Source organism: Ciconia boyciana, chromosome 4 (genome assembly GCF_034638445.1).
Source record: "Ciconia boyciana chromosome 4, ASM3463844v1, whole genome shotgun sequence".
Lineage (NCBI taxonomy): Eukaryota > Metazoa > Chordata > Aves > Ciconiiformes > Ciconiidae > Ciconia > Ciconia boyciana.
In genome coordinates, this window is record NC_132937.1 from 58,496,139 (window position 1) to 58,509,415 (window position 13,277).

The window sequence follows — 13,277 nt, forward strand, 5'->3', positions numbered from 1 at the left end:
ATTGTGTGATTTTGCCCAAAGTAATTACAGAGAGCATGGTAAGCATATGCTAAGCGTGGATGGATTTACATGTGGAAGAGAAGGGAAGTTGTCTTTATAGTCATTAGTGAGGATATTGGTTTTGGTTTGTCTTTTTTTTCCCCCCCTTATTTGCAGTCATGTGGGTTTTTTTAATATTAAGTGTTTTTCTCATTTCTGGAAGGTGTAACTGTTGTGACATCAGCTGTGGTGGAATTGCATTCACCTATGAAAATAAAAACAACACTAAAGCTGGACTTCAGATTTGACTCTCTGACTTTAGTATTGTATAGTCCAAATTCAAAACAGGTAAATATAATTTTGTTTATTTATTTATTTAAAGAGTTTATTTATTTATATAAAGAGAAAAACAGCTTTAAGGTTGCATAGAGTCCTGGAAATTCTGAACAGGAATAATTTAATTTATGAGCAGAGCAAGTGATTTCTAGCAATAGTAACAAACATGATGAAAATGATAAACGACTATTTTAACTAAATGACGTGGCAGATATTACAGGAAAGAGAATAGCCAGTGGTAGCACATAATATGTGGCATCATCTGTAAACTGACTAAAAGTTTACTGAAAACTTATCTTAGTTTAAAATACAGTTTGGGAAATAAAAATGCAGAGAGATACCACCTATTCTTTAGTTACACACACGTATGTGTGGACACACACACATATAAATAAAATTGTGGCGAGAGATTTTGAATTTGTATTACAGTATGAATGTATTCTTCTTGATTTAAATTTACAAAACTTGTCAGCAAGTTTCTGACTAAAAGTTTGGTAATATTTTATTGTAACCTTATAGTCTCTTATTTTAGATTTTGGACAATTTTCCCATATCTGGCTAAACACTACGTAGTCATAAGAGACAAAACTTAATTTCTTATTTGGTGTCTTTGCATATACTATGTATTTTCAAACAGCAGACAAACCAAAATGGCATATAACAATTCTACTTTCTTTTAAACATTGTCTCCCTCTCACTAATGTAAGCTTGCTTTAGCAAGCTGGTGGAAGGGTAAAGCTTTGCTTTTTTCAGTTTTCTCTGTATGTTATTGATTTTTGTTGTCTTTCGAATTACCAGTGGGTTTATTTAATATATTATTATTAGAAATCTTACCAGTTAGAATAAAGCTGTATATCATACCTGTGTATTATTTCCATTACCTGTAAGGAAAACTACAGGCATATTTTCATTTGATTTAAACAGGTTACAAATTTGGATCAGAGAGATGACCTTCTGAAGCTTGCAGAGTTTAAGTTAGTTTTGATGTCAGCTGCTGTCAAAATGTTATCAGATGGTTCAATGAATGCTTCAGTCAAGCTGGCAAACTGTACATTAGATGATAAAAGACAGTCAATCCAGAAGGCTACACCAAGGTCTGTATTTTGACATAAATTGCTGTTTATTGGAGTTTGACAAAGAGTTCCAAATGTTTCCATTTTAGTATTCTGTTAAAACTGCAATTGTTTTGGTGTAGGTCGTTCTTAAAGTACATGTTACTGTAGAATTATGTGTCTTACTTGCCTTTCATTCCACATGTTGTTTATCAGAGACCAATATAAATGCTAGAAACAAACTTTAAATATGAAATAAAACAAACTTTAAATATGAAATTAATAAATGCATATAGAAACAAATTTCACTTTCAGCTTTAATAAACCGCTGGCTAAGTAAGACTAAGATTTTTTTTTTTTTCATGAAAAGTAACAAACTTCAGTGAAGTATAATCCTTTTGATATGTAAACAAGGAATTGTGACGGTTTGACTTGTTAAAATTATGAACACCTTTAGTTGCCAATGTATGGGAGTCCAGTTAGTTTTGAAGTTTTGTAGAATTTATGTTAATGTTTTTATTGTTCATGTTTTAAAATTTTTGGTGTTACTTTTTAAATTCAGTCTTGTTAATGTATTGCAGCTGGAGTGACAATCTTGAGTGTTTTTCAGTATTTGTGGCTGTTTTTTTATTGTCTCATTAAGTGCTGCCTTAATGGTCTTTCAGGATGGTGGAAATGAAACATGGATTTGAAAAAAAAGTTATGGTGGATATCAGCTATAAGCAGGGGAGAGATGGCACTGTTCTTGATGTGATTGTCCAAGAGATATACCTTTGTGCAAGCATGGAGTTTCTACTTACTGTTGCAGATATATTCCTAAAGGCTAATGCGGAAAGTGCTGCTGCACAGAGAAGTCTCAAACAGTCATTACCTTTAAAGGAGCAAGGTATATACTGGAAATATTTAAAAATTTGTATTTGAATATCCATTTAATTTTGGTATTGTAATACTATTTTAAAAATTATGATACTCCTTTTATGCTATTTCCTGTGTTTGTATGTATAGAACAGCTTCTTATAAGCATTGATGTTTCTTTCTTTGCATCATGGAAATTGGTTCATGTATCTCGGTCTTTTGTTCCAAATGAAGCTTTGTCTTATCAGACAAAGGAAATACCTAAAAATGTATGTCTAAAATAAAATAAAAAGGGGAAAGGACAAGTACAACTGGCACTCTCTAGGTTTGTTTGGCTATCTTTGCAGTCTCAACAAAGTTTATAATGATGATTACCACCATCATAATTTTCATACTTCCTGAGAACGGTGGAGCATACTATATTATGCTTAAATATGAATTCAGCCTGCCAGATATTGCTGCCTAGAAATGTTGTCATTTCACTTGTCCACTGACGTGCGTTTCTCCATACATCAGGAAACAGGCTTTTAGCTTGAGTGCCCAATTTGTTCTTTGTAGTGCAGGACCCTATACCTGACATCAGAAATTAGTCCATTAGAGCATCAGAGCAGGAAATGGGCAATTTATGCTTCCACGCCTCAGGTAGTTCTTCACATCAGGTCTGGAAAGCAAGTCCCTTTTTTTTTGTGTTTTTGTTTTCCTGTGTCCTAAATATCTTAGTTGTGTCTACCTCAGCTAGGCCTGCTGTGATTATTTAGTAGATGAACAAAATCTAAACAAATTAGGAAGTCTTACGTAGAAGTGTATTGGTACTGCAAATGGTTACATCAAGCACTAGTAAAGGCTGCATTACTCTTCTATGGAAAAATGTGTGTTTTGCTACTCCAGAGAGCAGAAAATATGTCCAACGTTTTCATAAGACCCTATCATAGCTGGCTGATGTAGATATTTAGTGAAGCTGATACATTTGCTAGTGTCAGAGGTAATAACAGTGGTGATACTGTTACCCTTTCCATTTTGACGAAGAAGCTTTGTGGAATTTTTTGTTGTATCTGAAAGTAATTAGAGCTTTTAATGGTTTTGTATCTCCAGTGAAGAGCCTAGAAATAATTCAGTTGCAGGGATCTACAGGTTTTCTGACACCAGTTATGCTGGACCTTATCACTAAATCTTTAAAATGTCTCTATAAGTTACGAGAGAGATGTAAATAATGACAATTTAATCTTTGAACAATTAATCTAATTTAATTTATATTTTTGAAGCACCTGTGCAGCCTGTATCTACAATGGAAATGAACATTGTTGTTAAAAATCCAGAGATTGTGTTTGTGGCTGATTTAACAAGAAGTGATGCTCCTGCATTGGTGGTTACAACACAGTGTGAGGTCTTCATTAAAAATAGCCCTGAAAGGTACAGCATGACAGCTGCTGTTAAAGAGATACAAATGAAAGCATGCCCATTTCTTCCAGAAAAAAGGAAAGGGAATGTTACTACGGTGAGTTTGCAAACATCCAGTTTGTATTTAAAAGGTGCTGCTGTGTAACTTCTACTACTAGAATGCAAGTTATTTCTGAAGCTTTCATCATTAGAATATATATCACAGATATATTGGTAAACTTTGCAGCTAACTTATTTTGTTGATTTTTATTCTGTTTCGTCTGATATGCCAAAAGCGTCATCTTCATCTGTGGCTTTGAGGTTTGCTTTGTATGACAAGCTAAAATTAAGAGCCCAGAGAAGTAAAATGTTAATAATCTCTCATATCCTGTGTAAGCTAAATAAATAGAATTTTATGAGTATACACTATTTCAAATGCAATGTAGTAAATTTGGAATACTTTCAGTCTGAAACTTTGCATTAAATAGCTATGTAAGTGAATAACAAAGGATCACAAACAGAATGGGAAGTATCTATTATGAAATAGATTACTTATGGTATGCTGTTCATAAATTCCTTTGTGTTAAGGTCCATAGATCCATTATATTAAAACCGCCTATTTATATTTTGTCCACAGAATCAGACTTGTTAGTTACTGGCCAGGTGGGAATGCATTGAATCCTGGTGCTGCTTACAGCTTTTCTGCCTCTACAGCAGACTATACTTCAGTTAACTGTGTAATGATATTGTTGTATCAGAGAAAAAATTCGATTTGACAGTATATCCAACTGTTATCTGTGTCCTCAGACCACAGATGAATTTTGAACAACGAATCTTTCAGCCCTGTGTTAATGCCTGCTTACTTTATGGAGCTATGTAGGAAAGACCAAAGCTATAAGCACAAAGGACTGGGACTTCCACTTCATCTCCTTATCAGATACTTTCATAGCAGCTCGGTTTACTTTTTAGGTAGTAATGCAAAAAACAGATTGCATTAATCTGTTAACAGTCTAGTCATTGAGAAAGTGATCCACTTGCACTGATAGCCACAACACAGTGCAAAGTTGCTTGACTTCCATTTCCATAGCTAGCAAATGTGGCACAAATGTGGCTAGCTTTGTAGAAAGCAATTAGAAGGCTTCACACCAAGCTTTCCCTCTTACAGGAATATCTTCTGCCAGAATCTCTTATCTCAGACTGTGGAAACAGAGAAAAAGACCTGTATCTGACAGGATACTTGTGCTATAAAGAGGGGAAAAAACTTCAGAGGACCTTAGTTTTGATGCTTAAAACAGTACCTTCTTTGAAAGATTCAGAAAGTTCTTGAGAGAGTAGTAGAGGTCAAAAAAGATGACGTTCTCTGCAGGTAGCAGCATAACTGCCCCTTTGGAAAACATGTATGTAAGGAAATCTCTGAACCCAGGTTTTCCGTAAACAATACAATTTCAGTCTGGGAAAATACTCAGAGAAATGGAGATTCAGATGACAGTCCATGGCCGCCTTTAGTCAAGAAAGAAAACTTATTATATGAGGTTATATGAAGATTACAAGATTTCTGAAGGCTGATATTGATGTGAAGCTTTTACATTGATAAACTTTGGGGACATTAGTGATGGATGAATGCATCCTCTTGGTGAACAGGTTTCCCCAGATACCCAGGAAACTAGCCTCTGGCTTTAGAGTAGAACGAGTGATGAGGTTCTTTCTGTACACTTCTCACATGTGCCTTGGTCTAAAGAAGAATATGTTATTTTTCATTCCTGGCTATAACACAGGGAAAAAAAAAAGAGCAGCAGAGGATAGAATAATAATATGGACAAAAAATTCTGTTAGATCAAACACACTTGGGAAAAGTGTGATAAAACTTATTCAGGGTGTTTCTATGCCCCCAGCATCTGATTCAGATATGGACAGAGATGTTGGGAAAGATTGCAAAATCAAAAACGGTAATTTCAAACCATATTGAAAGACTTATCTTCTCAGGTAGGGACTGGAGAGCAAATTTTTCCTGTCAATACAGTATCAGTAGAGTTTAACTACATGTGAGTGCTTTATTAATCACTTAGCACTATGATTTTGTTTATAGTGTACCTTAGATTTGTTTTTGGTAAACCTTGGCAAGTGGGAGTATGCAAGGACTGATTGTAAAGTAAAGCTGGAACTGAGTGATTGTGGTTCAAACAGTGATATTTTTATTCAGGAAAACTCTGACTGTCGTTGCTGTGTTGTCCTTAACTGAAAAATCTGGTTCTCCTCAAAAGTCACAGGCATGGTGATGCGGTGTATTTGAAGACATGTGCAGACTTTACCTAAAGAATGGAGTTACTGAAGTGTAATGCACTTTACTGTAGCTGGCATTTGAATCTTTAATGATTGAGAATGACTGAGGTGATGCTTCTGATACTTTTTTCTCTACTTTTGAACATGTTAGTAGTGTTCAGATTAGTCTTAATTTTGAAGAACCAAATAATGGTAACTTTTCCTTTTGGTCCTTTTGATGTGTAGTATTTAAAAGTATGTGATTTTTATTTAACATGTGTTTTTACTCTTTTGTATAGGTATTACAGCCTTGTGACTTCTTCTTTGAAATGAAACAGTCAGGTACTAATCCACAGACAGCTGATCTAACGATTAAATCTCTAACAATAAAAGTAGGTAGACTTTTATTGTGTTTTTAGTTCTCCACTACTTCCTGCTCAGAAGGCTTTGAAGTTGCTTGTGGGATATGTTTCTTAAAAAAAATAAAATCAGGAATGACTGAAGTGGGGAATTGTTTCTGTTCTTCATCAGGTCACCTATCTGTTTAGCATCTGAAAATAAAGAAAATTTAAAATTAACACTCATGTCACAATACTTTGGTTTTGGAATCTGTGTTTTATAAAATGCCCTGATGTGCAGAGATAAGTTTTGAAGTGTTCAGATAGAGCGTTGGATGATACAGTTTAGAAAGCTCCCATCTGGAAGAAATGCGGGGGTTGAAAACCAGAATAGGTTGAACTTATGGAAAGGAAATGAATTTTCAAACGTAAGAGTCCTGTAGAGAACAGAAATGTTTTGTTAGTGTAACATATTCGTGTTGTGAAAGTAGCTGACTTTGTGTGTGAAAGTAGCTGACTGTTTCCTGGACTAGCTTCTCATTTCCAGTTATTCCAACTTCTTATTTGTAGGTTTCACCAATAATCATAAATACAGTAATTACTATTACATCAGCCCTTTATCAAACTGCAGAAACAACAGAAGAAGAGATTAGTCAAATTCCTCCAGACTTGTGGAATAAGAAAGATATAAAAAATCTAAAAATGTGGTTTCTTGAAGAGCCAAATGAAAATGAAGATACAAATCCAACTGCTGAACTGGTTCCCACTGGAGAGTCGTTGAAAATGAATATAGAATCTGTTTTTATAACACTTGAAGCTGGGGTTGGGCACCGAACTGTACCAATGCTTTTAGCCAAGTCCTCATTTCTTGGAGAAGTCAAAAACTGGAGTACTCTAATCAACCTACGTTCTCGTCTTGAGCTAGAGGTGAGGAATCCTACATAAGAAAGAAAAGCTTTCTTAAGATAGTAAACCCGTTATGTTATTTAAACAATAAAAGAAAAATAGTCCATGTATTTGATTATTAAACTCCTGCAGATACATGTTGCGGGAGCTGGACGGGAATGAGATGTTAAGGTAGTTAAAAGGAAAATCTAATGCATCAGATGTAATGTATTAATGGCAGTAAATGGCAGTAATTGGTGTTCTACAATCTCACATTTCCACTCTATACAAGTTTCCAAAGGCCTGTTGCATCAATATTAAATTTTGGAGTAGCAACTGGCTAAAACTCTTTGACAGTATTAATTTAAGATTACAGTAGAATATATTCATGTGTCATTTCTATAAAATACTATGTGGTACCTGTATTGTACATAAAACGTCCAAACTGGCTCATATTTGGAAATTAGTGACATAAAATTCAGTGGTGGTTGTAGGTAGATTCTTCCTCATTTATAGTGCTTTAGAATTCCAGTGCCTACAGTTTAAGCCAAAATTATATTTTAAGTGACATGCCTTATACTACTTATTTGTAAGTGGGTCTTTGCAGTAGAGACTTAGCTGTCTCATTTATTTCTCTAATGCATTTGCTTCATCTTATGGTGGGAACTGAAAGTGCAATCTGATTATAAATATTTTATTTTACCAAAGTAATTAATAACTTGTAAATCAGAATTTTAAATCTTTTAAAATCTGTAGCACTTTCATTGATTTAACAGTGACATGTAATTTCCTAATTGACTTCTGCATTTCGATAGGTACACTATTTTAACGAGATGTTTGGGGTGTGGGAACCTTTGCTTGAACCACTAGAAGTTGAGAAGACTGATTTATTCAAACCATGGATTCTTGATATCAAGGTATATTTTCCAAAGCTGAACTCAAATCTTCCATTTTAATACCTTAGTAAAAACAAATCCTCTGCACCTTTCATTGCTGAGACTAATCTAACAATTTTATTCCTTCTTGTTGGTTACTGACTTTTTTTCCCAATTAGTGAATGAAACCAGCTCTTGCACAAGTGAAGATCCAGACTCACAGATCTTTTAAATAATATTGTCTTTCAGGTGGCAAGAAGATCTGATTCCAGTTACACTAGATAATCATAATGGCTTTATATCAGTTTTTCTAAAGTTAGGTCATACGCTAATGATGTATTCAGTGACTTTGGAAGGATAGAAGACCACTCATCTCATTCCACAGTAGTATCTGTAGCAGAAACGTATTAGAAAAACTGGTACCTGTTATTGACTAGCACAAAGTGCGCTGTCGGAATAGTGCTCTTACCACTTCAGTTCTGTCTTTCATAAGGAAATAGTATTGATTATAGTCTCACAGTAGATAAGCATTTATCTAAGGAAGAGAGATACTTTCCCCCCCTTCCCCGCCCTCCTCTGTCTTAACTGTTTTATTGTATTGTTTTCTAATTTTTTCAAAACTTTTCAAGTATTTTTAGCCTGAGAGTTTGCTTAGAATGGAAAAGCCGCCCTTTTCCTAGGATTGTCATTATCAACTTTCTACAGTAATGGCCTCAGAATGGTAAAGATTATGGACCGAGATATTGCAGTTAAGAAATTTCTATTTAAAATATTCCTAAGAATTTTCCAGAAAGATATGAGACCTAATGCAGGAGAAAGGTAAAAGACAGTGAGTCAAACCTCATATCTTCTTGCCCAGATTTGAAATATAACATTTGGAAATATGTAATTTCCAGATATGCTGAAGGCCGGGCAAATGTATTCCATGTGATTTTTTTTTTTTTTTCCTTCAAACAAATGAAAACATACAAAATAAGTATCTGGTTTGAAAACATATAAAGACTAAATTTAGGGTTACTGCTTTAAGAATAGGAAATCAATTATGTGTAATAGTTTTTACACAGTGTTATTAGATATATTAAGATGAATGTTTTCACACAGCATTTACTGGATAAGTTACTAGTTAGTATATAAATGTATGTTCTTTATTTTTGAATAGTCATTAATTTAGCTACTGTTATTGGAATTTTGTTGACTTCTGAAGTATATCTTTTGCCTCTTGCCTTCTTTATTCTCTTCCTCTTTTGTTTTTATTTGAGAATAAAAACATGAACAAAAACCGGAAAACCATGGCAGGATGTAGGAGTGGGAAAGGGAGAGAAAAAAAGAGTCTTTGAGGTGAAACTTGCTTCTACAGAAGGAGTGGTCAGATAAGAATTCTTTAAAATCTCCTTTCAGATGAAGAAGAAGACTAAAAAAGCATTGGTTGAATCAGATGCAGAAGAAGAAAACTACAAAGTTCCAGAATATAAAACAGTAATAAATGTTTCCTCAAAAGACCAGCTGAACATTACACTATCCAAATGTGGGCTACAAATGTTGAGTAACTTGGGCACGGTAAGAAAGATTACTTAACTATGCCATGTCAGAATTGTTAAATGAATGTTTGCACAGATAGTTGTTGATGAAGTCTCATTCAGTATATTTGTGTTTTGTATCTATACTTTGCTTTCTAGGCATTTGCTGAAGCCGCCAGTCAAACTTCAGACATCTTCAAAAAAGACCGAGCACCATTTGTACTAATGAATTCTTTAGGACTTCCCATCACTGTCTCGCCTAGTGATTCCTTTAGTGTCCTTAATGTTGAATTTGGAGCAAAAATGTTTCATTTAAGAGATGGAGAGAATTTAAATATGGAATTTGTCAGAACTAAAAATGAGAGTGACCAGTTCACAGCAATGACAACTCTGAGTAGCAAGAGGTTTTACATTCAGATCTGTAAGTTCCAAAGTTCATACATTTTCTGTCTTTGTAAATACTGCATGATGCATAATACTGCATCTTGTACAGGTCAGTAAGTATTGAGGACTACATAACATGAAAGGAGTGTTTCTTTGGATTGTAGATGCATGGCAGTATTTGAAATCCTGCTTTCATCTTTGCAGCGAAAAGTTACAGGTATCATACTTGTTAATTGTTGTAGCATAAATTTTCTACTATGATAAATTATTTAGCTAACTAATCTTTATTTCATAGTTTTACTGCAATCAAATATTTTTGTTTGTATTCACACATGAATGCAGAATTAAGCCACCCAAAATAATTTTCTTTTGTAGAATTCTGACGCCTGTATATATGTGTGTTCATAGAAGAAGTTACTCTTAAGGGGGATGTTTTTAAGAAAAGATGGTTTTAAATAAAGTAAAACGCAGTTAAAGCTAAAAGTAAAATTTAGGTATTTTTAATGGTGTATGTGTTAACAATGTAAGTCAATTTATTATAACAATTGACAGTTTTTCAAAACTGATTTTTCAAACTGGTCTTGACCATATGATTTATTAGTTGAATTGTTTTTGCAATATATATGAGCTTTACCTTGTTAATAAGCCATTACATCTTGTAAACATTTCTCTTTAGGCACTAATTTTATTTGCAGTGGCAAAACCCACTCAAATATTTGAGTGATGGACTCATTTACTCTTTTTCCTGTGGTGAAAAAAGAATCTTTGCCATTTCTTTAGTAACACTGCAAGATTGGCGTATTGAAAGTGGTGATTGTACTTTTCCATCAGCTTTAAATTTTTTTTCACAGATTGAATGATACAGAAAATTCTATTGAATGCACATTTTTGTCTTTCAAATATATCTTTATGCTCCTTTTGAGTCTCATTTCTCATCTTGTAAATTCTAGGTCCACATAACCATTCCACTGTGGAAAAGATTCCATTGACAAAAGTGGGTCGATGTATTTACAGAGTGAGACATGACGAATCAGGTGTTGAAAGGTCCATTGTCTGCCAAATTGATACTGTTGAAGGAAGCAAGATGATAACTATACGTTCTCCTATTCAGGTTTTTATATTTCCATACATTATAATTTCATTATTAGTTTAATTTTGTAATGAATGAAAATGATCCTCTAGTCTTTAAATAAACATTTAAAAAAACATATTTTAAAAAACTTATTTGAACAATTCATATAACTTTGCTGTTGTGTCTTACAAGGTAGTCTAGAAGAGATTTTCAAGAACAAAAAGCTTTTTCAAAGTGACAAAGACAGGGGGTGGGGTGGGAGTGGAAATGGACCAGATTTTAGATCAGGATAATTCATCAGTAATGTTTTCTGATACTAGCTCTAATTTCAGTCTTGTTGAACTATTCGCTTTGTGTGAAGTGATCAAACCTCTCTTAACCTTACCTTGGTTCCACAAGGTTATCCTTCTGTTGGGTTATTTTTCTTCATCCTGTACTATTGATACATGAATTTCAAACTTAGTACCAAGTCAGCTGAAGAGTGAGGCCTTTGAGCATATACATTTTTTGATTGAATAGTATTTTTGATAGACATTATACAGCTTATAAGTACAGGGATGGTCCAGATATTAATATTCTATAGTGACAGTGTCCCTGTTACATTTCACTTGCTGCTTTTGCCCAGAGTGGTTTATGACTTGGTTCATAACCACATTTTACTGTTTTATTCTTCCCTAAATGAAATTTTATTTTTTTTTTCCAGAGCTAATAATGCCATTAAATTAACCCTGAAATAAAAAAAAAAAATTGCAAAGAACAAGAAAACTATATACCCCCCAAATTATAATGGGCATTGATGGTTTAACCTTAAATATATATTTGACTTCCCTTGTGTTTCTGCAATATGGATTTTGACCTACACACCCTTGTAGCGCTTATATTTTTAGGAGAAAGTTCTTTGGAAAGTTATTACATAGTTCAGATTTACTTGTCTTTAGTTTTACAGGGCTTTACATTTCTCCTTGAAAAGAATTTTACAGCTAATGTATTAATTTCATATTTAAAATATAGCATTAAACTGCATGAGCAAATCATTTAAGGAGATCTGCTGGTATTAGAGACAGTTCTTTTGAAATGTCAACCTGAATGGTAAATGGGTAAGATGTACAATGGGATAGTTCTCATTCTGTGCTTTGTTAGGCTCAAAACACTTTATCTTTCCATTTTTTTCTAATATATGTTGCCGGATTTTTATTTTGCATAGATAAGGAATCATTTTTCAATCCCGTTAAATATTTTTGAGGAAGGAAGATGTTTAGGGACTGCTTCACCAGCAAATGAATTCAACATACCATTGTCGTCTTACAGGTACTTTATTGCATTGTTCTTTTATTATGGAATATGTTTATACATTGTTGATTATTGTATCCATACAATTGTGCTAAAAAAATTTTTTTTCCCCTTTGCTACCTAATACTGTAATTAATGCTCTACTGTCATTGTTGGGTAGGATCTTCTCAGAGCATCTAGTCTGAGTTAAACAGAATGCTATTTAATTCTTGAATTGGAAGTCTTCTGAAATCCATTTTACCAAGCAACTTGAATGATCTGTTACTTTAAGCATCTGAGCCCAGGTGCTTCTGGAACACAGTGATTGTTTTCTACCCCTACAGACGTTTTTTTGTAGTGGAGTGATGTCTGGTGATGTATTACAGCTTGCTTTTTTTTTTTTTTTAAAAAAAAAAAAAGCTTCTTTTGATTTTTGTGCTTCTGAAGTAAAAAATTGAAACTGATATACTTAAACTCTATCACAGATGTAGAAAAAGAGTTGTCAACCTTAGAACGACTTGGCTTCCAGCATAGCTATGCGATTAGCATCCGCAAGCTAATACCCACTTAAAACTGCATTGAGTTTGTATGTACAATTTAGCTGAACTGTCATCAGCTTTTATGCAGATAAGTTTGCTTTGGTTGTTTTTTATGATTAGAGAGACTTTTTCCTTTGGTTTTCCCCCAAACAGTCTCCTCATTTTTCTTTTTAAGATGACAGCTGTGTATCTTTTTTGTTAAATAAGTTACACATTATTGTAGATAATGTAAATTCATTAATATTTCTAACTATCTGTATTGTATTTAATAAGGTTTAGTGACATTCTGATTCATTGTACAGATATATGGGTGAGTTCCAGTAGGCAGTCAGGAAATGTTTGCTGACAGAAATCTTCAGTCAAGGAGCAGCTGATTGGATTAAAGCAGTTGCCTTACAAAAGCCATGTGTGTAAATAATCCATAAACTTGGTGCTTTATGTGACTGGAAAGAAGGGCACCTTCTGCAGATCTGTCATAGGAGTGAATTGTTTATCCAGACCTTTTGCTTGGAACAGGAATGTAGCAGAGAAGGGAATTCA

At 33.8% G+C, this 13,277-nt stretch overlaps 1 protein-coding gene across 6 annotated transcripts in view; it reads left to right on the forward strand.

The window, feature by feature from the left end:
* The window catches only part of VPS13A (vacuolar protein sorting 13 homolog A), a 114,420-nt gene that overhangs the window by 55,904 nt on the left and 45,239 nt on the right, over window positions 1–13,277 (forward strand). For all 6 annotated transcript variants that reach the window (XR_012042069.1, XR_012042070.1, XM_072859089.1 and 3 more), the window contains exons 36-46: window positions 203–327; window positions 1,240–1,409; window positions 2,033–2,253; window positions 3,485–3,717; window positions 6,158–6,250; window positions 6,767–7,123; window positions 7,897–7,998; window positions 9,355–9,513; window positions 9,633–9,894; window positions 10,808–10,968; window positions 12,134–12,237. Coding sequence is in view for 4 of the 6 variants with exons in the window: in XM_072859089.1 (XP_072715190.1) it covers window positions 203–327; window positions 1,240–1,409; window positions 2,033–2,253; window positions 3,485–3,717; window positions 6,158–6,250; window positions 6,767–7,123; window positions 7,897–7,998; window positions 9,355–9,513; window positions 9,633–9,894; window positions 10,808–10,968; window positions 12,134–12,237 (1,987 nt within the window). In the remaining 2 variants the exon portion in view is untranslated. The remainder of the gene's footprint in view (window positions 1–202; window positions 328–1,239; window positions 1,410–2,032; window positions 2,254–3,484; window positions 3,718–6,157; window positions 6,251–6,766; window positions 7,124–7,896; window positions 7,999–9,354; window positions 9,514–9,632; window positions 9,895–10,807; window positions 10,969–12,133; window positions 12,238–13,277) is intronic.